This window comes from Benincasa hispida, chromosome 7, assembly GCF_009727055.1.
Source record: "Benincasa hispida cultivar B227 chromosome 7, ASM972705v1, whole genome shotgun sequence".
In the NCBI taxonomy this organism is placed as follows: domain Eukaryota; kingdom Viridiplantae; phylum Streptophyta; class Magnoliopsida; order Cucurbitales; family Cucurbitaceae; genus Benincasa; species Benincasa hispida.
In genome coordinates this window covers 15272814-15299548 of record NC_052355.1, presented here as the reverse complement: position 1 = coordinate 15299548, position 26735 = coordinate 15272814, and the positions used below count along the sequence as shown (strand labels likewise).

At 32.3% G+C, this 26735-nt stretch overlaps 1 protein-coding gene across 3 annotated transcripts; it reads left to right on the top strand.

The window, feature by feature from the left end:
• Nucleotides 1-6295: 6295 nt before the first annotated feature.
• Nucleotides 6296-11063, top strand: LOC120081883 (protein WVD2-like 7). Of its 3 annotated transcripts, none has more exons than XM_039037060.1 (9): nucleotides 6296-6638; nucleotides 6753-6834; nucleotides 7522-8151; nucleotides 8392-8595; nucleotides 8739-8782; nucleotides 8887-8970; nucleotides 9064-9157; nucleotides 9444-9551; nucleotides 10398-11063. In XM_039037060.1, the coding sequence occupies exons 2-9, from the start codon at nucleotides 6793-6795 to the stop codon at nucleotides 10836-10838; spliced, it is 1647 nt and encodes a 548-aa protein (XP_038892988.1). In that variant the 5' UTR covers nucleotides 6296-6638; nucleotides 6753-6792; the 3' UTR covers nucleotides 10839-11063. The 3 variants fall into 3 exon arrangements, with proteins under 3 accessions (XP_038892988.1, XP_038892987.1, XP_038892986.1); XM_039037059.1 differs by having other exon boundaries at nucleotides 6297-6638; nucleotides 6756-6834; nucleotides 8881-8970; XM_039037058.1 differs by having other exon boundaries at nucleotides 6297-6638; nucleotides 8881-8970.
• Nucleotides 11064-26735: the final 15672 nt, after the last annotated feature.

The window sequence follows — 26735 nt, the reverse complement described above, 5'->3', positions numbered from 1 at the left end:
GCATTTAAGATCCTAAATAAGACGACTATGTGCTAAAAATGCAAGAGAATCAAGAAAAAAAAATTAAATTTGGACCAGAATCATGCATACATTTTCATGAGTCCTAAACAATGTGAATACAAGTCACCTAGAGCCTATTACAAAAAGTCATCATCACATTAAACGCAGCACAAAAATCACATCATCAGATAATAAGCCACAAAGTTCGAGCTCAGGTGCTCAAGAACTTGCCAGACATACATATATAACCACCACCCCCAACCTAAAATGATACATAGTCCCCAATGTATCTCTAATCTAAGCCCAATAAAAATAAAAGACAAAGGAATAAAAAACCTCCTTTATAGGCGTTTTCGAGCACAGTCTTTGAAGTGTGGTAGAAGGCTCGCCTTTCAAATTGATGCTCTTCTTTGTTTTAGGGGTTCCCCACAAAAGAACAACAAAAAGCTAATCGAGAAAGCAATAAAAAAAAAGCAAGTAAATTTATCACCTGGCTGCCTCCATGAAGCACAAATTTTTAACGTCGGTTGCTCGACGTTTCCTGTCTTCCTTTTAAGGTACGAAGAAATTCTCGTATTTCTTCGGCCCCTTCTTACTTGAGTTGATGTAGCACTCCATGCTCATTAGAAACCTCGTCTTCTGAAGGATGCCGAACTGGTTAATTTGGATTTTTTAGTATATCTGGGAAAAAAAAAACAAAAGAATCAAAAGACTCAAGGGACTCAAATGAGTCTAAAGTTGAAAAAGACACAACTGACTCTTGAGAACAAGAAGAAGAAAACTAAAAAATATATGAAACTTCATATGACGAAACAGAATGAGGTCTTTCAACCTCTAACTTTATCACCTAGATTTGGTTGGGTTTAGGCTTGTGTTCCTCCTCTATCTCGACTATTGGAGCTAACCATGGTAAGAGATCCACATCATTGTCCATGTTGTGAAAGTAAATTACCTCATGACGAGGCGCTTCGGTAGCCTCGAAGGTATACCACTGTAGCTCGGATTCCTCTAATCTCTTAACTGAGTTAGCAATTTGAGCGAGTTGATCACTCAAACATTGTATCTCAACTCTAATCTCCGTTGCAAAACAAATATTGTCCTACTGGAAATGAAGAAAATCTTTCAGGATGTGGGAGCACTCCTGCTACAAAGAGAATTGGTGATCGGTCAATTCTTTAACTATATCTTCTAAAGACATACCTTGGTCTCCTGCCTAAGTAAACTCTGACAACTCGGGAATGACAGGATGGTAATAATACTATGGTTGTGCATAAGAACTACCAGAGTCATAGGCATGAGCAGTCCATCTAGGATGGGTGCAAGACTCAGGTTCCTAATGACTACTGTGATTCCCAAAGGCGTGACTCGTAGGCATCAGGCTACTTTACTATCGCCTTTTAGCCAATAGTCGAATAGAAGAAACAAATTCACCAAGCATACTTCTAAGGTTAGAAATTTTCCTGGCTTCATCTTTTTGTTGTTTGACAATTCACCTTGTGCTCAATGCAAGGTACATACCAAGCACTCTGTTCTCCATGATAAATCGGACACAAGAAAGTGAACCAATTAAAAGCAAAAGAATGCCCTAACTAGAAACTTAACTAAACGAAAAACAAATAGCTTCCCTAGCAACGACGCCAATTTGAAAGATTAGTTTCCATCAAAATTAGTATGATAAATCCTAAAAATTCGAAGAACATATTTATAGACAATGCGGCAATGTAACTACGCTTTTTTCGTAGCGTAAACCTCTAGCGTAACGACGCTGAGCTTTACGCTCTCGCGTGCGTATGTTTCATTGAGTTTCGTGAAAATCCAGAACATTGCGACGCTACTGTGAAACAATAGCTACTGCCCTTGACTGTAACGTTGCACTCGATAGAGGATAGCTACACTTTCGCAAGGGTTATTTTGGTCATTTTACATCCTTGAAGCTCCAGGTGTTCGATTTCACTTCTGATAGCTCCAAATCAACCCCGAACGACCTACAAAGTTCCAAAATGCATGAAATGCTCGAATTCCTACAATAATAGATATTTAATCATTTTACACACAATAAGCAAAGGAAAATAAGGATATAAAAATAGCTCTTTTTGAGAGCTATCAAACACCCCTGACCTAAACTTTGCTCTTCTTCAAGCAAGGAAAAACAAAATATAGACATGAATCTTATGCTACAAATGAGTTATTCTAATATCAAAGCTAAAAATAATGTAGAATTCACAAAGATATAATCATTCCAATGCATGCAATCAATTAAGAAATTCAAAACTAATTCTCTATTCTCTACGTGTGTGTGGTTAGCCAATCTTATCTAGGTCTTTACTAACCCAGGGAGGTTTTATACGATCCTTAACTCGTTTTCCCCATACTCTAGCTTAAACATCAATCACCAAGCAATGTAAAGCAATCGAGAAAATAATACTTTGACTAAGGTGTTTGAAAGCACACACGGGATCCCTAAACTTGCATTCCTTTTACTTAGGGCACTAACTTTCATACACTTACTGCAAGGAACCGTACCAACTCTTTTCTCACGGGTATCCTAACTGATCACAGCAAAATCATCTCTTTTACCCCTAGTCATGCATATACATTATAGGTTTATATTTTTCTTTTTTCTTTTTATATATATTTTTTATTTTCTTTCTTTTTCTTTTGAGCTCAATTTCTTTTAAGCAGACACATAATTCTTTTCTTTTCCCTAAATCTCATATTACAAGCAATCGTAGAAAGACGATTCTAGAACTAGCGGGACTTTTAGGAGTTATAACAAGCATATGGACCAAATAACTCAATCCTAAGGATTCAAGATCCTAAATAAGATGGCTATATGCTAAAAAATAGAAGGGAGTCAAGAAAAAAAAATTTGACCAAAAAACATGCATACAATTTCATGAATCCTAAACAATGGGAAAACAAGTTACCTAGAGCCTATCACTGAAAGTCATCATCACATTACTTACAGCATAAAAATCACATCATCAGACAAGCCACAAAGTCCGAGCTCAGGTGCTCAAGGACTTGCTAAACATGCATATATAACCAATAGTTTATAGAAAAAATATCCATAATTATTTATCCATCTCCACAAGTATTTTTTTTTTTACTAAATCTTAATGATATTTTTCACAATATAGATTGTTATAAAAAATATAGCGATTAAATTGTCACATTAAAAAATTTATAGACTAAACAATGTAGAACTAAAGTTAGTTAAAATACCATTTTAGTCTACTTTGAAATTTGTTCAATTTTAGTTTTTGTATTTTCAATTGTCTAATTTTAATCTCTCTACTTTTAATACATTTTAAATTTAGTCATTCAAAGTTAATTTTTACCGAAATTGGTTAAATATTAATATTAATTTTCATGCAAGGAAATAGAATATGTTATGTCCTCAAAATTTATAGTTAAAATGTATATAGATAATTTTTTTTGTTTAAAAAAGCAATAAATTAGTTGCGGAGAATAAATTTAAGATTTATTAAAAGTACAGATACTAAAATTAGACAACTAAAAATATAGAGAATAAAATTAGATAAAATTCAAATTACAGGGACAAAAATGATATTGTGACTAACTAAAATTTAGGGAATGAATGACAACTATATGAAACCAAAACATTTTTAACAAAAAATAAAAAATTAGGGGCTGTTTGGAGCACCAACTAGAAGTTGACAGAGTGGTTTATTATAGTCCATTCTATGTTTGAGGTACAAAATATAATTGTGATGTGAAACTATTTATAACCTACAATTAAGTATAATTAATATTATTTCAAAACCCTATTTGCTTCCGTATTTACTATTTGCTTCCGTATTTACTATTTGTCACTAATCCTCTATTTTTTTTTCTTTGCTACAATGTTTACTATTTTCTACTCAAACAAAAATAGTTTATACCCCAAACATAAATTACTATAACCCAAACTAAAATAATCTACACTCTAAATACTAACCATCATAATTCACTAGCTATTATAATTCACCAACTATAGTAACTACACTATAATAACCAATTCACCTCGAAAACTATGAGAAGTTTGGTAGTTCCACTTAAGAGAGTAATTGTTTCAAGAGTTGGGATTGGATGGGATAGACATCCTAAGCCCAACCCTTGTGTTGGTGCATGGATTTAGGAAGCATTGGCTTCCTACATGCTTTGAATAGTAAACACTTTTTCTATCGACGACTACCATGGCCAACTCCAGCCGCCAGCCAACTCCGTCTGCCACCTCCGTCGACAGTCGTTGGAGGCCAACTTCGGCCACCACCTCCGATGAATTTCGCCGACCAACTCTGGCTACCACTTCGATGACCACTGCCGGCCAACTATGGCGCCACGTCAGTGACTGTTGTTAGCCCACCTCTGGCTGCCACTTGGTAACTCCATCAGCCAACCTCCGATTGCCACATCAGGCGACCGCAACCAGCCAATCTTGAAAAACATTAATAAAAACACTCTTAGTAAATAAAAAACTAGATAAATTTGTATATGAAAACATTTTTAAGAAAGAATTGTAATACACGTGTATTTTTTATTTTAATGAGTTTTTGTCAAAAGTGTTTAAATAAAATTGATTTGTTGAAAGATATATTTTTTTCTAATCAATTCCAAATATGCCATTAGACTGCAATTGTATAGTTATATTTAATTAGGCTATATGTGTAGAAAGTTCTAATGTAATTTAATAACATTCTAATTTTTTTTTGTTGGTCACTTTAACTAGTTCGAAGATTTAGATCATTTTTTAAACATAAAAGTTTTAAATGTTTAAAACAACTCAGCGATCAAATTAAAACTAACACTCAAAATCTATGATTCTAATCAGAATCTCTAGTTCAAAATCATTTTAAAAAATATTCTTCGAAATTTCTTAGTTTATTTTAAACTATATTAAAATAACTAAGATGATAAATTTAAACTAATCTAAAATATAATAAGTGATTAATTACAAGAAAATATTTCACAAGCTAAATATTTATAAATTTATACTTCATTTAAGACTAGCCTACATTCCAAACACAGATTTCTTAAACCTAGATTTTCAAGACTTGCACTTCAAACGCAATTTTCTTAAATCAAGGTTACTTAAACCTTCCAACTTAATTTCTAGACTTAACATGAGATTGTGAAAAGGGTGTCGTTTGGGGATATGAGTGTCGGAAAATTAGGAGTTTGGCAGTCCCACTTTAACACAAGTTAATAGAAAGACAAAAAGCCAAAAAACCTGCTGCACATGTTATTCTTCGCTATTAATTAATTAATTAATAATTAAGATGTTTTGGAATTAAAAGTATTTTTCTATTTTTTAGCATCTTGGCTTTTTCCAGAGAAAAAAAACATATTTAACCCTCCTCAGATCCAAAGAAAATAAAAGTAGTTAATTTTCAAATTTAATATTATAACTTTATTAATAACCAAAAATAGAATTCAAACTCTTAACTCACTATTCATACTGTGGTTAATTAATTGCTCGTTTAAAAAGTAATTTTAAAATTATTAAAATTATTTTTGTTAGGTATAAAATCATTCTAAAATATGTTTTTAATCACATAAGATTAATTTGATATTTTTTCAATGCAATCTCCATATCATCAAAATTGATTTTGAATGATAACAAATTTTATTAATTTTAATTTCATGCCCTTAAATAGATGGATAATTATTTTAAATTGTAAAACTGTTGAAAATTCAATTACAGGAAAATGTCATGGTCTATTATATTTCATTACTGACACACAGTGACAATTTGCTATATTTATTAATAAGTTCGACTTATTTTTCTTTATTTAAAAATAATCCTAAATATATATTAAATTTAGCCTATAATTTTAGTTTGTTATTGATTTTTCTAATATATTTTTTTAATTTATGAGACTTTTCATTATAAAATTTTAAAAAGTATCCGCATAATTATATATCCATACATGAAAATTATTATTATTATTTAATCGATAAAAATAATCTAGAGTAGTTGTAAAAATAGCAATCAATCTTAAAGTATTTATAAATATAATACAATATAAAAGAATTTGTAGATATAATCGTCTATTAACGATGAATCTATTACTTAAAGATTTTACTATATTTATAATTATTTAAAAAATAGTGCTATACACTCAATTATTAAGAAGTAAAATTAAACCTGTGAAAATATAAAGTTCTTGAGCATGTTGCCTATTTCCAATGGAAAAAAAATATTCAAGGAAGTTCAGATCCAAAGAAGATAAAAAAAAATAAAATAATAAATAAAAAAATAAATAGCAAATAGTTCCGTTTACAGACTTCAAGAACAAAGATCAAAAAGCAGCATTTAAGAACACAGTGAACTCTGCTTCTACAAGAAAGAGAGAGAGAAAGAGAGAGATTTGTGCTTTCGCTCTTCACACGTTTGCTTCAAGATTCCATGAAATTACTTGCAAGTAATTGATCTCTCTCAACTTTCATTTCACTCATTCATACTGTTTCATCCTTCAGAAATTTCAAGACAACAGCAATAGGTTTTGGCAAATCCAGACTTGTATTCATCAATCTATACAGTTTCTGCGTCTTCTGTTCTAACGAGATGCTGCTGTGAATCTAAATGTGAATGTGAAACAGTGATTGTTTCGGTTTTCTGGCTTAATAATAAGGTATTTTTGTTCATGATCCAAGTCTAGTGAAAATTTCTGTACTGGATTGTCTTCTTTCTTTCTACTTCTGTAATGTGACAATTGTTTCAACTTTTCTTTTGTTCTTTATTTCAGCAGTTGTTTTAGTGCTTTCTGATGCTTGATTGAGCTAATCATGGCTGGAGATATCGAACAGCCGTTTACCTTTAATTTTCAGGTACTGCTTTCGCTTTTTTTCCCTTTCCGAGTGGCTTACTTTATCGTTTTTTGTGAATGATTTCAAAGTTTTGAAGTCGAATTAAGCCTTTCATATCTCAACCTAAATCCGAAATTTTATAATTTACCAAAGGGATGCGCACTACTACTTGCTGTTGAGATAGACTGTGCTGTTGTTTTGTCCATCGTTACACCGTGGTTAGATTTCTCCTGTTCTATGCTGTCTTCATCAATCTCTTCTTAAAATAACGGGAGAACGTTCTGTTTTGTTGGAATTTTAAGCAATTAGTGCATCATCTACTATTATTACTAATAAGAGGCTTAGTTTTACTGATACGTTAAATTGATTTTATTGCCTTATCCTTAAATTTGTAGAACTTGATAGTTATTGCAATTAATTGTAACGAGGTATTTAATAAGAGAACTGTTATGAACAAACGTTTTGGAGCTGAACAGGCAGATGATGTGGTAGTTATGATTATGAACTTATAATGCATTAACGTGAAGTTCATAAATCTAACGTTAATTAACAAATTGTGTGCTATGAGCTGATCTTGGCTTTAAGCTGCTAAGGTATGATCTGTATAATTTTGGGGTATGTCCAGCAAGAGTTGGATGCCATATTTTCTCCAGTTTTTTCAGGCCTCAGTGATTCCTCTCTAATTTCCAGTTGTTTGGAATTGATCAGGTAGAGTCTGCAATCTCAGACTCCATATCATTTGGAAGGTTTGAGAAAGAATCTTTATCTTGGGAAAGGAGGTCATCATTCTCTCATAATCGTTATCTTGAAGAGGTAGAGAAATTCTCCAAACCGGGTTCAGTCAATGAGAAAAAGGCTTACTTTGAGGCTCATTTCAAGAAAAAGGGTGGATTGCTTGGTCAGAATTCGGCCGAGTCCCATACTATTGAGAATGATGTATCAGAGCAAGTGAATCAAGAGGCAGACGTTGAGATTATAAGCATGGAAAATCATGATGGCCATTTTGATGATAGCTCTGTCAGTTCACAAGACCATGGGGACCATTTAGTGACAAAATTTGAAGATATGCCCAAACATGGAATGTCAGCTCCTAATCCTAAATTTGAAATTTCTTTCAGCAGTGTTAACGCTCAAATAAACAAACAAGATGACACTGGGGAGAACAAGTTCTCTACTTTTGTTAGTGATGAACCAGAGGTTGAATTAAAGCAAGATGCCAACAGTCATGGAATGAGTGAGAATATGCAATCTGAAGCCATGGAGGCAGTCCCAAAAACTGAACTAACGAAAAAAGCTGGCAATAACTGCTCAGGAAGTCAGCAAACTCTCACTCCCAAGGTGCAATTCTTCTCTCTAATCTTTTCAACATTTTTTCAACTCTTCTTGTTATCTCTCAGTTCATATACCAATTACATTTGATTCAGTCATGTTGCATCCTTCAAACCCATTTTTCTAGTTAAGCGAGCATCAAACCATTGGCTAGCGCTCATCTCCTGCTCTGTTTATCTGCAAATCCTTAATATAATATCAATTCTTTTGTTACTTGCTCTTCTGCTCTGCCAATTCTCCGATCATTAGATGATATCTAGAAGGGAAACAAAGGCCTCCTTCAGATCTCAGGCTAATATTTCTCAGAGTCGAAGAAATGTTTCGGGTGATGTTCTCAAATCCAATAAAAGCAAAGGTGAGCCTTCACATACAACTTACACAGAAGCTCATCCATCAAAAACTGTCATTTCTCGTGCAAATGCTGTCCGTCAAACGCCCAAACCTAAACTTGAGGTAATCTGTGGTTTATTATAATGCAACCTGGAATTCTGATTTGTGGCATTATATTTATAGTACGAAATAATTACATCTTGAATTCACCAGAGTCTCAATTTTAATACAGTCAATCTGTTTTTTCTTAATTAAAATTTTTCTAGGATTCTAAAGTTCTCAAGGGAAGAACTGTTCTCGAGAGTAGAAGGTATACATACTCGTTCTTGTTCTTGTTATTTTTTTTTTAATTTATTTTTTTTAGTTTAGCATTTTGATGAGTTGAGACTGTGAAATGATTTCCTAAAGATATAGTGGTGAGAAGGTACGAACTTCTGGAATATCACATTCTTCTCCATCAAAGCTTGAATCTAGATCATATTTGAAGACAGCGACCAGGTTCCACTGCCCCATCTCAAGAGATATTCTCTTCTTCTTGGATTTTATATCGATGTCAGATTCTCATGTACTTTTAATTTAATATGAATGTAGGCCAAGTCGTACTGTCAACTCAGCCATGGAAGATACAGGGAAAAGCGCTTCAGCTTCAAATAGAAGCACGGGCTTGTCAGAACGGAGAAAACAGGCAAGCGCGATCTCTGTTATTATAGAGCAATACATATACCTATATGCTAGAATATGGATGGCCTACTACTATTCCACTTTCATTTAAAGTTGGAGTAATTGTATATTAAGGAAGCTGATAGATTTGAGAGCCAAGTAAGAAATATGGATAAAAAAGATGTGTGTGTGTGGGTGAGAGAGAGAGAGAGAGAGAGAGCAGCATAGCTTTATCTATGCCAAGAAAATGGTAAATTTTGATATTCTTATTTGAAAAGCATAATGACATTGGTTGTCTGCTGTTGTCTCAGGGCAAGGCAGACTCTGAAATGAAGAAATTACAGAAAAACGTTGACATCAGATCAAAACCAATACCGTCTTCTTATGGTGCAGTTCGACCAGAATTAGATGGGAAGAAGGTAAATGAGCATTAGCTTCCCATTTATTCTCTTGATTGAGAACTGTAGATTTCTTTTTCTGACCGTATTCACTGTGAATGTTTTATGTTGTTTACTTGACAGTCAATATTGAATTGGTCTTCTTATGGATTGTTTGAAGTTACCAGATAAAAAAAGGATTTAAATTCAGTGTTAATTTTTTGGTTTTGTAAGACCAAGCTAAAATTTGAAAACTAAAAAAAAAATAGTTTTTAAAAACTTGATTTTGGTTTTGAAATTTGGCCTAAAATTCAAATGTGTGTTTCTAAAGGAGATGGGTTTAAGGAAAAAAAAAATTACAAGGAAAGAAGCATCATTTTCATAAACAGAACTAAAAACAAGATAGCAATCAAACAAAACCTAAATTTTGCGTCACGTTCGTTGCACTTAAGTGAAGAAAAAAAACCTATAATTCCTTTCTGGCTCATTGCATGCATTGTAGTTATATGGAAACAGCCTTCACAAATATTTTACCATCTATTCTTCCCCAATGTAGAGTTGAATTTGCTAGAATTTCTGAAAGTTCATACTATATTGCTTTAGAAGCCTTCTAATAAACAAAAACAGAACAATTGAACTGATTAATTAAACAGAACAATTCAATGTTCCTTCTTCCCAAGTTTTAGGCAGCATTTTACATCTTTAAAAAATAAGGAAAATAACTGAAAAGAAAAATAGTTTAACTTTTAGTCTTAGTTAGATACCTTGACTACTAGTACTTTTGTCTAACAAATGATTTTGCTAGACACTCTTGTATAAGTTTGTTATCATGCACTATTCCTTTTAAGTAATAGAGTTTACTTTGTTTTGGTTCATGGTACATTTCAGGCTGTGTTAAGTGGTTCTAAAATAAGAAACACTTTAAGGAAGTCCACAGCTGCGGCGTCGTCCTCGCATTCACAGTTAGGAAAAGACACTGTTTCCTCTGCAAGTGAAGCATCATATACTTCAAAAAACATGAGCTACCACGCAGCTGTGCATGGTGAAGCAAGCGGTAATTCTTCGAGTTCATCAGCCAACCAAGAGTGTCTCCAAGAAGCTGTATCAGAAATCGAAAACAAGAGAAGGAAAGACCAAGCAAAGGAGAAAGAACCCAATGTGCAGAAATCCCGAATTTCGGAGAATCATAAGACGATGTCTAAACAAGGCATCGAGGGGAGGCAGAAAGTCGGGGTGCGGAGGAGCATGAATTTGGTGGGGAGATCAAGGGACATTAAGGGTGTTGCTGGCTCCGGAATGGGACGATTTGCTGTTGGTGTTACGTCGTGAATTATTTATGTTTCGTTCACTTCACAGGTAGTAGGAATCGTCATTCATATTGTCCTGGTTCTATATTTGCCATAATTATTGTCGTAGCTATTATGCTGCATTGTAATGTAAATTAGATGTCATGTATGTTAAGGTTTGGTAGGAATAAACAACAAATTGTGACTACTTTTCTCTCTATTTTGAAAGACTCTAAATCGACATTTGCTAAACTGTGTTAGGTATCCAGGGCTTCATTTCATTCTTTCGTTTGTCACTATTTATGGCTTGTTTGAAAATTAACTTAGAAAAACAATATGTTTTAAAAAAATCATCTTCATCCAAACACTTTTGATAAAATTGTTTAAAATAAAAACATGTAAAAACTCATGCATTTGTCAACACTTTCTCAAAAGTATTTTTATTATAAGTTTATTTGGTTTACTATATAAATAATAGTTGTTGGAGTTGGTGGAGGTGGTGGCCGGAGGTCGCCGGCAATAATGGTGGTTGGATGTGGTTGTTGGAGTTAGTCGCTAATGGTAGGGTTGGAATTGGCTGGAGGCGGTCGTCGATAGTGATGGTCGGAGTCAGTTGTTGGTGGTGGTGGTTGGAGGTGGTTAGTGGCGGTGGTCGTTGGAAATGGTCGTCAGAGTCGGCAACGGATGACGATGGTAGACACGATAACATAGTGGAAGTGAGGTAGATGACTTTTGGGGTATTTTGGTAATTTTTAAATTATACAATTTTGAGAGAGATTAACCATTAAATACTTAGAGGTTGTTTGGATCATGGATTTTATTTCATGGGTATAGACATTAAATATATAGGATATAAATGTCTAGTATTTAACTATCTGGAATAATAAATGATGTATTTCAATCTGCCATATGTTTTTGTTTATGTAAATATAATTAATATGTGGGAATTAAATGTTCATATTTATTCATTAATTTTGTACCTAAAAAATAAAATAAAATGATTAAATAAAACTTAATATAATACTAATAAGGGGCAATTGCACTATTAAAAATGTAATTCAAAAATTAGGTCCGTGTCTCTCCATTTTAAAATTTGTAGAAAATAGCAAAATAGTTTGGCCCGCTAATCACTGAATATGAAAAGTCCAAAAAAAAAAAAAAAAAAAATTCTTATTCAATTATTATCTGATTATTGGTTGATTGTTATATGATTGTTAATGATATTGTTTGACTATCTGATTTTTATTAAATTGATATTTAATATTAGTTGCTATTTGATTGTCAATAAGACTAGTTGCTATTTGATTGTTTTATGACTACAATTTGATACTAGATGCTAATGATATTGATTGTTATTTCATTGTTGAGTGATTACTATCGAATACTAATTTCTGTTTAATTGTTGTTTGATTAGTATTTGATGATGATTATTAATGATACCGATTGCTATGTGATTGTTGTTTGACTACTATATGATATTGACTGTTATTTGATTGCTATCTAATTACTATTTTGATACTATGTTCTTTGTTATTACTATCTAATTATCATGCAATTTCTGTTTGATAGTAAGTATTTTTGAGATTGTCAAATCATATTTTATTTATTCACGCTACCTCTATCTATCCTCCACCGACAACATGTTTATTTCCAACCCTTTTTCCTATCCCAATCCGTAGCTCAAGGATTCGATTCACTTTTCAGTTTTTCGAGTATGTAATTTTGCTTTTTTCCCTTTTCAGATGATTGACTTTGTGTTTTTTTTGCTGGAACCGTCTTGTAATTTAATTTCGATCTTAACCCATTTAATATTCTATAGTTAGGATTTGATTGGTACCTTGAATCTTTTTGGTGAGTTATGTGTTAGAGTTGCAATGAAGTGTGAATTAATGGTTAAATCTTTTTTGTTCCTTTGTGTTCTTGATTTTTCAAATAAGGATTATGTCTGAGTTTTCAGGTAGTGGGTGGAAGGCTTCCGGAAAGGAGTTCCAATTGAGGGTATTATTGAGATTCTAAATCTCTATTTTGTTTGGTTGGTTTGGATTCTAAATCTTCTTCTTCTGTAAGCACAGTTTACGAATAATGAATAAATAAAATATGATTTGTCATCATATGCCGAAAGCTTATTGACACCACCATTAAAGATATGAATCCTAACCCTAGTCTTCTGCTTATGTTTCTATCATGTTATTAGAACAATTCGGTGTGGCCTTAAAGGATTGGAAGGAGATGATGAGAGGAGAGGAAGAGAAATATATGTGATTATTGAGGTTTGAGAGTGAGAGATTGGGATTAATTCTATCGTTGGAGCAGAGAGTGAAGCTTTTTGCAAACTATGTATCTACATATGGGAGTAAGATGCTGGAATGTGCTACATAAGCAACGGATGATTTAAAATAACATGGTTGATGCAAAGAAAATTAAAAAAATGATACAAAAAATGCGTGAGGGGCAATTGTAGAATAAAAAATCAACCAAGTTTTAGATTTTCAGATTTTGCCATAGTTGCAAAATATCAAATATGGAAGATATGGTTGCAAAATCCTATTTTGATATTGACACCTATTGTAAATTTCCTACTAATAATTAGGGCTAGTTGCAAAATGGACAAAATAAATTCTTAATGTTAGGCATGTAGCCCAAACCTTATAGTTTTGAAGAAAAAAACAAGTCCAGTCCACGATTTAAAACATAAATTGTAAAAAATGTACAGATACATTTGATACACACTTGATACACCTGATACATACTTGATACACGTTGGATTCACATTTGATACATCTAATACACAGGTACACTTGATACTTTTGATACACTTAATACCCTTTGATACATTATTGATGTACACTTGAATTAAAATAATACACCTAGAGTTTTTTTAAAAAAAATTTGAACTTTTCTTCTTTGAAGGCAGCAGCTTCTTCCCCCTCCCCCAACATCTCTTTTTAAACAACCTATCCACACGATTTGCCACTGGCCATCGCTCCACCTCCTCGTCGCTTGTCGTATGTCCGGTCTCTGATCGTCGATTGTTGGTCGTTGGTTTTCTCTCTCTCTCTATCTTTCTTTTTCCCAACATCTCTCTTTCACTAACTCCACACCATTTGGTGCCGACCACCGTTCCATCTCTCTACTACTTACCTCCGTCGACCACTGCACATTCGGTCACTGATCACCAGTTGCTACTTCTTTCTCTCTCTATCAATTAATCGTTTAGGGATTTATGTAATAAAAATAATTATTGCTAAACCAAGAAATTCTTTAGAGGATTGCATATTTTTCATATTTACAAAGTTTGAAAAGTGAAAGTCATAATTACTAAACCTTAAACTTAATTTCCTACGCAATACAATTTTCCTAATAATTATTCAATATTTTAATTAAGGAAAAAAAAACCTTTTTGGTCCTTGAGTTTTCAAAAATTTGTGCATTTAGTCCATAATATTTCAAATCGGTCAATTTACTCCCGAGTTTTTAAGAATATGTTTAAAAACTCCTTCAACTAATAAATTTATTAAATTTAAATATAATATTGGCTCGATGATGATGTGACCGTATGAATTGAAATAAAAAATAATTTTTATAATCTTTCTTTCACCTCTCTCTCCTCTTTCTCACTCCACTCCTATTCTCTCTTTTTCTATTATGTCCATCTTCTCCTTCTTCATTTCAATTGAATCAGAACTTTAATGCCCATTTTATTTCAATCTTCTCTTCACAGCTCCAATAGCGAATCCAGAATCCTCTAAAGAAGAAAAGACTGTGTTTTCGGTGTGCCTCGTGAACTGCCTCAGACGTTGAGTTCGACGGGCCCCAACTTAAGCCACATATCAACTTACCACATCATCGTCAAATCAATATTAAATTTAAATTTAATAAATTTATTAGTTGAGGAAATTTTTAAACCTATTCTTAAAAATTCATCGACTAAATTGGCCAATTTAAAACATTAAAGACTAAATGCATAAATTCTTGAAAATTCAGAGATCTAAAAGTGTTTTTCCTTTTAATTAGTTTTTTTTTAAAATAATATAATATATCAATTTAATAATAATATATTAATTATTTTAAATATGAAATAATCATGTTATTGATTTAGAAGAGAGAATAATTTTTTTCTCTCTCATGTACCATGCCCAAAAAAGAAATCTTTCCTTCTGAATATCCTTGTTGACATAAGTTTTTTTTAATACCTATTTTTATACCGGCACATAGATAGAGTCTGATTAATTAATAAATTAACATTAATTAATCATTACTGTTAATTTTAATTAATTATTAAATATAAATATAGTATTTAGAATTAATAAATTTTAAATAATACATTTGCTATTGATATTTTATGTGATATTAAGTATTTGATGTAAAGTTTAATGAATTATTAATATTCTAGTTAATTTATATTAATTTACTTTATTTTTATTAATTATATCAATAATTTAAATAATGTTTAATTTGAAAATTTCATTTATCAATATTTTAAGTGATTATCTATTTTAAACCATAGATAATCAATACCCAAAATTTCTAAAACTAAATTACATGAAACAAACACATATAATATTTTTCATACAAAAGTCCATCAAATTTTCCGTGAAACAAACAAGCCATTAAAAGTTGATTCAAGTGTTTATTCTAAATCAACATATTTTATAAACTCATTTTTTCAAAATCTATTTTGAGTGGTTGTCAAACATTTAAATTTTTTTTCCCCTAAAATTGCTTATTTTTTAAAATTAATTAAACACTTGAAAAAGTATTCCAAACACACCATTATTTTATAATCTATTTGTGAAGGGCAGTCTAATTAGAGATCACGTACACATAACCATTAATGATATCTGTGTTTTTGTCTACAAATTTGTAGCTCCATCTTTAATTGACAATTAGGAAATTGTTATTTTTGACCTAAAAAGTTTTGGAGTTTTCAAAACTAACTTCTTTTTAAGAAACTAGCTCTTTTACCTTGTTTTTATCACCTATTCATGTGATGTTTCCTAAATACTCTAGGTGAAATTTTGAAATGTAGTTCCTCACACAAGATAGGATGTCACACAAGACGTTATAGCAAAGTCAAAGACAACTTCAAAGTAATAGATGGTGAATCAAGAATAAATACACATAAGTTACCCTCTTCGATAAAAAATCACATACGTTTGGGAGGCGGTGTGCCCCAATAAAAGACAATCCATTAATATATAAAAGTCAAACAATTACAACGTTGTACTTATTTGTAAATATTGTTGATTACAGTGATACACATAGAACCCAACTTAGCTAATCACCTAGGCTCTCCCTAGATGTAAGACTCCCCCTCACTCGCCTTTTTTTGCCGTAGAAGGAGGAAATCCTATTTTTTTCTTTGCAACGGGAAGTCCTTGTACACGTACTTCATATTTGTTGGTTGTGGTTGGAGGAACATCCTCTGTAACATTTAGCTTTCTTTTAGCCTTCTCTTAGTACCTCACCATCTTACTGTCTGAAGTGTGTGTTCCTTGTCTAGTGCTTACCATTTGCAGAGAGATCACAAGAATCACAAGTAAGAAAATACTTCGAAAAAGTTGGAAACTAAGGGCACCCAAAATTTTGCAAGAGAGCCTGTCATACACCAACTGCAAACAATTCAAATTCAAATTCAAAAGGGATTTTGAAATAAAACTGCAACTAATCTTCTTTACGCCCTTAACAACTGCAATTAAGGCAGTTTTAAACATGACTACTCCTTCAGCCTGCCAAAAGAGATAGGCCACGTTTAGTTCAAGGACCCACAAAATTAACTGCTATCAGAACACACAGGCCCAAAGTAGCTCTCGGGGCCTCAAAATGAGCAACATCTAATCCCTTTGTAAAAATGTCTGCAATTTGATTTTTTGTGCTATATGTTCCATCTGTTTGTTCTCCATTAGGTCGCGATTAAAATGATGTCTTATGTCAATGTGTTTAGTGTGGTTGTGTTGAATAATATTTCTATATATATTGATTGTACTTATGTTATCATAGTAAAGAGTCATGACATCTTGTGGGACATCATACTCTTGTAACATTTGTTTCATTCATATCAACTAGGTACAACTACTCCCCGTAACAATGTATTCAGCTTCAATTGTTGACAAAGAAGCGCAGTTTTGTTTCTTGCTAAACCATGAAATCAGGTTGTTACCTAGAAAGAAGCAACTTCCAAATGTACTTTTCTTGTCTCCAGAGCTTCCAGCTCAATCTGCATCATAGTAGCCATCCAGAGAGCTACTTGCATCAAAAGTATATGATAAACCATAACCACTTGTGATATATTTGATTATTCTTTTAACACTAAGCTAGTGATTGGTCTTGCGACTTGCGACATAACTGATATCTGCCACAAATACCAACAGTAAATGCAATGTCAGGTTTGCTGGCTATTAAATGGAGCAAACTTCCAATGATACTTTTATACAAACTCTTATCAACTTGAGTTCCACCTGAGTCTTTTGACATTTTAGCATGAGGGGGAGTAGGGGTCATTTTAGCACTAGCCTTCTCAAGGCCAAACTTCTTTAAAATGTTCTTGGCATATTTACTTTGAGGGATAAAAAATTCCTCATTTAGTTATTTAATCTGAAACTCCAGAAAATAGAACAGTTCTCAAACCAAACTCATTCGAATTCCTTATGCATTTCTCTTACAAAGAGTTCTACCATATCTCGTGACATCTCTCCAAACAAATTAAAACATAAATCTAAGCAATCACAAACTTCTCTTGAGATTTTTTTAATAAAAAGAGTTTTATCAACTCCTTCTCTATTGTAATCGTTGTTCACAAGGAATTGAGTTAAATGATCACCAAGACGTCTATTTGAGTCCATAAAGAGCCTTGTTGAGTTTGTATATATAATCAGGATGTGAAGGATCCACAAATCCTTTGGACTTCTCAACATAAACTTCCTCATTCAGATATCCATTTAGAATGCACTCTTTGAAACCGATTGAATTTCAAGAGGCAAGATATCCCAATCAACAGTTTGATAACCTTTAGACGAGCAAAGGGTAAAGGTTTCATCAAAATCCACACCTTCTATTTGAGTATACTCCCAATTAATCTGGCTTTATTTATAGTGACATTGCCATTCTTATTAGACTTGTTCTTGAATATTCACTTTGTGCCAATCACATTAACAAACTTTGGCCGAGGGACAAGATACTAGACATTATTTCTCACAAATTTCCTGCGCTCTTGCTGCATGACATTAACCTAGCATTCATCCTCAAGAACTTCCTTGACATTTCTTGGTTCAACGAGAGATGTGAAGCAAATATTACCGATCATCTCTAGGTAATTCACTTTATCTTTCTTTCTGGTAGTCACCCATTCTTCAAGATTACCAATGATGTTGCTCGAAGGATGATGCTTACAGACTCTGCTGAATGGATGTTTATTACTAGTTTCTGCATGCACAAAAACTGACTGGTTATTCTCCATAGGTGTTTCAGATTTCATGTTAGAGGTGATGTTAGAAACATCTGCATTGATAAGTAGCACACTTGTATCTTCCTCTTCCTCATTGGGAGAAACGGATAGATCAACAACATCATTTATTGTAGACATGGTATGCTCGACTATATGTGGAATATCCAAGAAATATGCCTTCATCTGACTTTGAATCCCATTTTTGCTTGGCTTCTTTATCAACCACGATATAACAAGTACTACCAAAGATATGAAAATATTTAACATTCAATTTTCTCCCTCTCCCTATTTCATAAATTATGCTCAAGGTACCGGGACATAAAAAAAACTTTGTTGTGAATATGACAAGCTATATTTAGAGCCTCTGCCCAAAAATGAAATGGAAGATGCTTATCATGTAACATCGCTTGAACCATCTCCTGAAGTGTCCGATTTTTTCTTTCCATTATCCCATTTTGCTGGCAAGTGATTGGAGCAGAAAATTCATGATGAATCCTGGTTGTATTACAAAAAACATCAAATTGAGAGTTTTCAAATTCCCTACCATGATCGCTCCTAATTCGTATCATATTCAGATATTTCTCACATTGTAATTAGAGACAAAGAGCTCGAAAAGCAATAAATGCATCTAAATTTTCATGAAAAAATCAAACCTAGATGCATCTGGAAAAGTCATCAACAATAACTAAAACATATCGTTTACTCCCAGACTTTCTGAATGCATAGGGCTCATAAGGTCCAGATGCAGAAGTTCCAGGATACATGTTGAGCCAGAGTAGGATATCTATTTATATGGAGTATGAGTTTATTTTCTTGATTGACAATCACCACAAATAATTCTAGTTGAAGTAGATAAAGATGGAATTCCAGATATAACATGTTTGGCTAATGCATTTTGAATAGTCTTTATGCTCACATGGCCTAGGCATTTTATATCATAGGCTAGCTTCATTTTGATGAGAGAGATAGCAAACCTGCGAGTGTTGTCAGGATTCCATTGATAACAATTATCAGATAAAAGCGTAGCTGTCACAACAAGAGCTTTAACATTGTTTGGACAATAACACTTGTCTTTGGTAAAACTTACGTTCAGACCTTGATCACATAGCTGACTGGTGCTAATAAGATTGGTAATGAGCCCTTCAACCAGCATAACATCATTTAAGGATGGAAGACCTGAGTAATTAAATTTGTCTTTCCCAATGATCTTTCTAGAGACACCATCTCCAAATGTGACCTTTCCAGAGTTAACGAGCTTGAGATCTGACAAATAGTTCTTTTCACTAGTCATATGTCGAGAGCTTCCACTATCAAAATATCAATCTCCCTTAGCAGAAGATTTGAAGGACGTTAGAACAACATTGCACTTATTTTGAACATTCTTCACTCTCCAAACAAGTTTTACTTTCAATTCTATTTGAAAGCTATTTCAATGGAAGTGATGAGCCTTTCTAAAGTTTGTAGATCTGTGAAGAGTACTCAACAATTGATAGCACAATGGTCGTTTATGGCCCACTCTTCTACAATAGTGACAAATCCATCTTGGTTTGTAGATTCAGTGGCTTCCCTTATTGGATAGCTTGAGGATGTACCTATAAAGTCATAAGTGACTGGATTTTGAACTCTAACAAAGTTAATCTTTTGCTTCCCTTTGAATTGGGACTGTTTATTACATTGATTTTTACCTTTAGAAAATCCTTGCCCAAAATTATCACTAGTTACCTTTACCTTTGTCAATATTTTCTCCAGACACTCAGTACTAGTGTTCAACATACTGACATTTTTACATACAAATTCTAGCTCTAACTTGATTAGGTTCTCGCTTTAGATCTATAATAGTAGACAAAAGTCTGTGAATGCCAAACATCAAAGTTACAATTCTTTCTTTCTGCACATCAAAGACTTTTAAATCATCTTGCCATTTGAGAAAATAACTTAATATGAGAGATCGGTAGACCCATGTTTGGTAGTGTCGTGAATATTTTTTGCATACTCATCATACTACAAAATCTCATAAGACGAGGTGTCAGATGAGATGTTACTAACAAGTGCTTTGACACCTTCCTCTGAGTCACTACTGTCTTCAGACTCATCATTAGATAGAGTTAAAACATAACTATTACCCTACTTCTTCAAGAAATTAGGACATTATGCTTAAAAGTTTCCATAGCCTTCACACTCTCTACATTTGAAGGACTTTTCTTTTTGAAAATTAAAGCCACTGACTTGTCAGCTTCCATCCTACTATTTTGAATTATGACTTGCTTGAGAGGAAGAGAGTCACAAGACTTATTACTTTTAGAATTGCAATTGCCAGACTTCTTTTTAAATCGTTTGACCACACGATTACATTGTTTTTGAAAGTAATGAAACAGATTTAGCAAGGGAATCTTCAAACTTTCCGTTAGGATCATAATGCTCATCACCAACTAAGAATTGTAAAGTAATTTCCTTATTCTTCTTCTTGGGCTTTTCATCTCGAGACATCTCAAAAGTGAGCAAGGAGCCAAATAGTTCATCTACTTTTAAGGATGTTATGTCTTGAGCCTCCTCGATGGCAATAACTTTCATATCAAGCACCTTCCGGATAAGTCTTTCTTATGAAATTTTCTCTTATAGAGCAAACAATTCATTTGCAATCTCCAACAACTGAACATTGAATTGAACAATATATTCATCATCTTGCATTTTGAGATTCTCAAACTTCTAAGTTAACAACTGCAGCCTAGACATTTTAACTTTTGAAGTTCCTTCATGTGTAGCGGAGAAGAAATTCTATGCCTCCTTAGAAGAGACACACATATTAATAAGTCTGAATATGTTACAATCAACAACCATAAATATGACATTCAATGCTCCAGAATTCCCTAATGATGTTTCATCTTTAGCTTCAGACCACTGCAATTTTGATTTTAAGATTTCCTTCCCATCGTCTGTTTTGGTGGTTGGATGAGACCAGCTAGTGATACAACCTTCCATGTTTTACTATAAATTGACTTCAAAAAGGCAGTCATTTGAGCTTTCCAGTATGGATAGTTTGTTCCATCTAGAATAGGGAGACGAGTGGTGGAGTCACCTTCTTTAACTTCGTCCATGATCGAAGCACCTGAGATAAAGGTGACTTGCTCTGATACCAATTGAAAAAACGATAGGATGACTTGTCACTCGAAACCCGGATGTTAAATGGAAAGTACTGACAAGCACCGTAACAACAAAATACCAACAACAAGAAAAAAAGGAAAGACACACAGGAGTTGGTAACCTAGTTCAACGATAAACACCTACGTCTGGGCGGTTGTGTGTACAAAGAAGATAATCCACTAATATTAAAGAGTTAAGCAATTGTAACGCAGTACTCATCTATAATACACCGACTACTATAGTGACTCACATAGAGCCTAACTCACAAGTCTCCTAGGCGTCCCTTAGATGTGAGACTCTCTCTCAATTGTACTTAGGCTCCCCCTAAGTGTGACAATATTAGTGTTGACCACTTTGACTTTCGACAGTGTGTGAGATTCCTCTCCACTTGATTATCTTCCTTGTAGTTCAGTGAACTTCCTTCACTGACGAATCTTAGATATTCCCTAAGATGGAGAAATCCTTCTTGAGAACAAAATCTTAAGCTTTCCTTAAGATCGAGAATTCATTCTCTTAAGCGATGACTTAGCCCCCCCCCCCTAAGATAGAAGTTATCTTTAAGTTCTTGAACGATTCGATCAAAGGATACACACAACGAAATAAAATGAGCAAAGGTCAAAACACCATGTTGCACAAATCGACCAACAAGAAAAGAAACACTCTCCTATGCTGAACAAATGTGACAACCCTAAATGAGAGCCATTATTCTTTTTCTAAAACCTGTGGCCATTAAGGAAATAATTTTCAGAAAAATATATATTTTTTTTTGTCAAAATAAGGTTGCACCATAAACAACGAAAATATAGAATAATATACATCTGCTGAGAATTTACAGATTCAAAAATAAAAATATCCCGCATATAAATTTCATATTAGGAAAATAAAATTTTTGGTAGGAATTAGTCATGTTTGAGGCAGATGTTAAGACGTCATCTGTGGCAATTGCAAAATTAACACTGCCTTAGAAAAATATGGAGACAACAACAAATATCCAACAATGTTGACAAAATGATCAAAATGACCAAAATTTATTTGTTGCATTGACCAAGTCAACATGATCAAGACGACCGAGATTTCTAGACCAAGAAAGATAAAAAAAGTGATTTCAAAGTAAAGCATCAAAGGAAGAATCAAGTTCCGAGAAGAGCCTGAAAGAACTTTAAAGAAAAGAAAAACAATTCTTTGGTTCCAACTCAGTTTACAATGATGAAAAATGAAGTTGAAGGTGGTTTAAAACTGAAGTTGTAAAAATTATATAATAAGAGGTTAGTTTTGAAAACTCCTACGTTAAAACTAGCAATTTCCACTAACAATTTTGATAGAATTTAAATAGGAAAATTATTTCAAATGGTAAAACCGTTGAAAATATTTACAAGATATAGCAAATTTTTCGAATTATCAATGATTGACGCTGTTGATAGACACCGATAGAAGTCTATTAGTGTCTATCATTGATAGTTCTAAAATTTTGCTATATTTTGTAAATATTTTGATTTATTTTTCTATATTTAAAAACAACTCATTTAAATAAGCAACACATCAATCTCATTTTGAGCCATTTATTTATTTTGTTTGACATTGCAAAAACCATCCTTATAGTTTGATTTGGTTTTTGATTTTTGAAAACTAAGTCTATTTCCTTTCAATTTTTTTCATGGTTTACATCTTTTTTAGGCAAAATAGTTGAGTTCTTGGCTAAATTTAAAAAAAAAAAAAAAAGTTTTTAAAATTTACTCTTTTGTTTCAAAACTTGACTTCGTTTTTTGAAAATATTGATAAAAAGTAGTTAACAAAACAAGAAATTTAGAAATGGAATAGATATTTATAGTCTTAATTAAGAGATTTTTACACGAATAACTTTTTCTAATCTATATATTTCATAAGTCTCCTAAATTTTGAATTATTTTCCTGAAGAGCTCTTAACTTAATTTTGGACCAATTTACCTTTTCACTATTAAATTTAAATTTTCGAAATTTATAATTACTTCCTTATTTACATCATTTTGAATTTGACTAATTTTTTACATTTAAGATTTTCGGTACTTAGCTTTTAATACATAATTTTTTTAACGTTTTCATTCATTTTAGGAATTTATTTTAAAATATGATCATTTTGTATCTTTCCTCATTTTTTACGGATTCCAAAATTTGACTTAAAATTCAAAATATTCAATTTCTTTGGATTACATTTAATGTATTACAATTTTCTTTTTTCATCTGCATTTTATTTTATTTTTTATGTATATATATATATATGAGGTTTATTTTAAATCTATACATTGTTTTTTCAAATATATACGAGATTTAATTCAAATATATTTATAACAAATATATATTTAGTGTTAGGTATATAATATGAACCCATATTTTAATTTTAGCTTTATTTCTATTGAGATATACATTTCATATATTTTTTTATATATACACATATATATTTAATTATTTTATAAATATATACCTCATATTATATAGTTTTTTCTTTATTAATTATAATACTTGATAAATTAAGGCATAACTATGGAAAATAAAACATAGTTTTAACTATTCTTAGATTGGATGCTTTACAAATTTTTAGTGGGAGATGAGAAAAATAGGGTTAGGGGAGGAGTGGAGGGGAGGGAAGTAATTAAAGTTGAATTCAATTTTTTATTAAATTTGTGGAAGCTTTTATGATTTTTCTTTATTGTTCCAAAACAATTATTTTAGGGTTGAAATGTAAATGTTGTTTGTAAATCATTGGAATAAGCAGTAAAAGAAAGCAGTAAAATTGGAAATACAAGAATTTATGTAGAATATTTCAAATTTGGAGAAAAACCACGACTCATCAGAAAAAAATCACATAACAATTCTCTATCTCGATCCAAATTATAAGAGCACTTTCTCAAAACTTTTAACTACTCACATCTTTTTTCCACTCTCCAATTAGAGAATACAAAAATAATTTAATTAGAGTTAGCACACTAAGCTTAAAGTGTTTTTAACTGGGACAACTTAAGACTCGAGGCATAGACTTCTTTTATAGGCTTGAAGCTCATCCCATTCTTCATTTTAACTGATGTGGGACAAACTGAATTTCTAATATTTTGCCAAAACCTGTTCTGTAATATTTGTGTAAAATAATAATCTATTAGACTATTCATGTAAAAAATTTAGACAATTATGTTATATGTGTTAGAAAGTCTTTTCCGAAATTAAAACCAAAAGTCTAAATAGTTACCAAATGGACCCTAAACGTTTATTAGATCCTTGGTCACCGAAAATCCGTCGCTTCTTCTCGTCGGAGAGGAACAAGACCCCCATAATCTCTCTCCCTCTCAATCACTCACTTACTCTCTTTCTATTTGTCTCTTTCTCTCTTTAACGGACTTTTCCCACACATAATGATAATAGATACTCTCCTAAATTGATATCATTTCTATTTTGGTGTATAAATATAGTTCACTAAAACAAATACTATCAATTGATTGTCTTCTTTTAAAATAAGTTCAAGTATTTCAAAATAAAATCGAAATTAGTATATTAATGTCACATCTTTTACAAAAATTTCAAAACAATATATAAATTAGCTTGTTTTACAAAATACATGTAAAATGAACGTAAACTAAATTCGTAACTCAATAAATTATTAAAGGCATTATAATGTTATGTAAATTTAATTATATTAAATTAATATTTAAACTATTTGAAAATAAAAGGGGATTTTTGAAATAATACATTATTTCAAGACATTTCTATCTAAAAAATCCTTCAAAACAAACATGAATCTAAATATTTTTGTATATTTCTTACAATTTTTTTCTACAAAAACAAACATGATTATCAAAAGATTTTAGGGAAAATTTCATAAAATAAACCAAAAACGAAATTTTTTTTATGGATGACCTCTTTCTAAAAACTTTTCTAAGATTGACCTTTTTGTCCATGTGAAATACCCGTTTTACCCTCACTTTTTAAAACATCTTCTCAACCCTCTTACCTTCTTCCTTCTTCAACGATTTCTTTGGTCATTGCATTCAATGAAACACCAACATTCCACCAAAGCATTTATTCTCAACTAATATTCTACCAACATCATTGAATGTTATTGATATCAAGAATGTGGCAAGTAATGGAAGGTCACTCTCAGTTATCCATAACACTTTCAGTCGAAGCTCCTCAATTTCTTCTACTATTGTTATCTCAGAGTTTCACTCCAACATTCTCATTATCGATCGCTTTCATCGATCATTCAGTTCATTTTGTCTTTGGATATAGAGCAAGATCGTTTATCAGAACTAGAAATAGAGACAATGTAAGTGTCTACGAAGTATTTTTCTTACAAGATCGCTTTCATAAAGATAGGAGATTGCTCATCATAATGTAAACAATCTCTTATATATAATTAAACGATCTCTTACATTAATATAGGTGATCGCTTAGAACTTACTAGGCGATCACTTATAATGTATTGGGAAATCTTCTATAGTTTACTACGATCTCTTAGAACTTGTTGGCGATCACGTATTACTTACTGGGTGATCACTTTCTTTAATATCCAATTTTCAATTTTCTGATTATAGATCAATGACGCTACTTCTATCTTTGTACAATTTTGTGGGGAATGGGACCAGTCCGGAAGCAATTATGTTGGAGGTCATATGCAAGGTTTGAAGGTTATAAATGATATAAAGTGTAATGAATTAGTGAGTATTCTACACCAACGATTAAATATTGATCTAGATGTGTTTGATATACACATAAAATGTTGTTATATTCTATTGGTCTCGACTCTCCAATTGACGTAGTCAAGGATGAAGATCTTAGTTTCTTTTTAGAAGGTAGTGATGCATCTCAGATGTCATTATTTGTATCTGTTACACCTCACGAAAGTCATGGTGTAGACACAGATAGTATGTACCAGCAGTACAATCCAATGATTTAAACCATTCCAACCAGTCTAAACTTTGGCTTTGTAACTATTCCATCACATAATATTCCCTCCATGTCTTCACTAGATGAGAATATTGAGCCATGTAACTTGGGGGACGATAGAAATGAAGATTGGATTGGTCAAACATCCAATTTAGATGTACACCACACTTTGATTCTGACCATGTATACGGACAATCTTCAGGACCAAAAACAATTCCAACATCTTCCATTCATGTTCCAACCTCACCTGCTCCTATCTTACTAGTGGCAATGCCTTCAGTTCAAATGAATTCCACTATTCTAACCCAAACATTTATAGATATACCTAGACCATTGGAGGGCCCATCGTACGACGACCTCATCACAATTCCTCACAATTTTCTTATGTTTGCAATAAGAAAGAACTTTGACTACAGTGTCAAAAAATCGACAAAGAGCTTACTA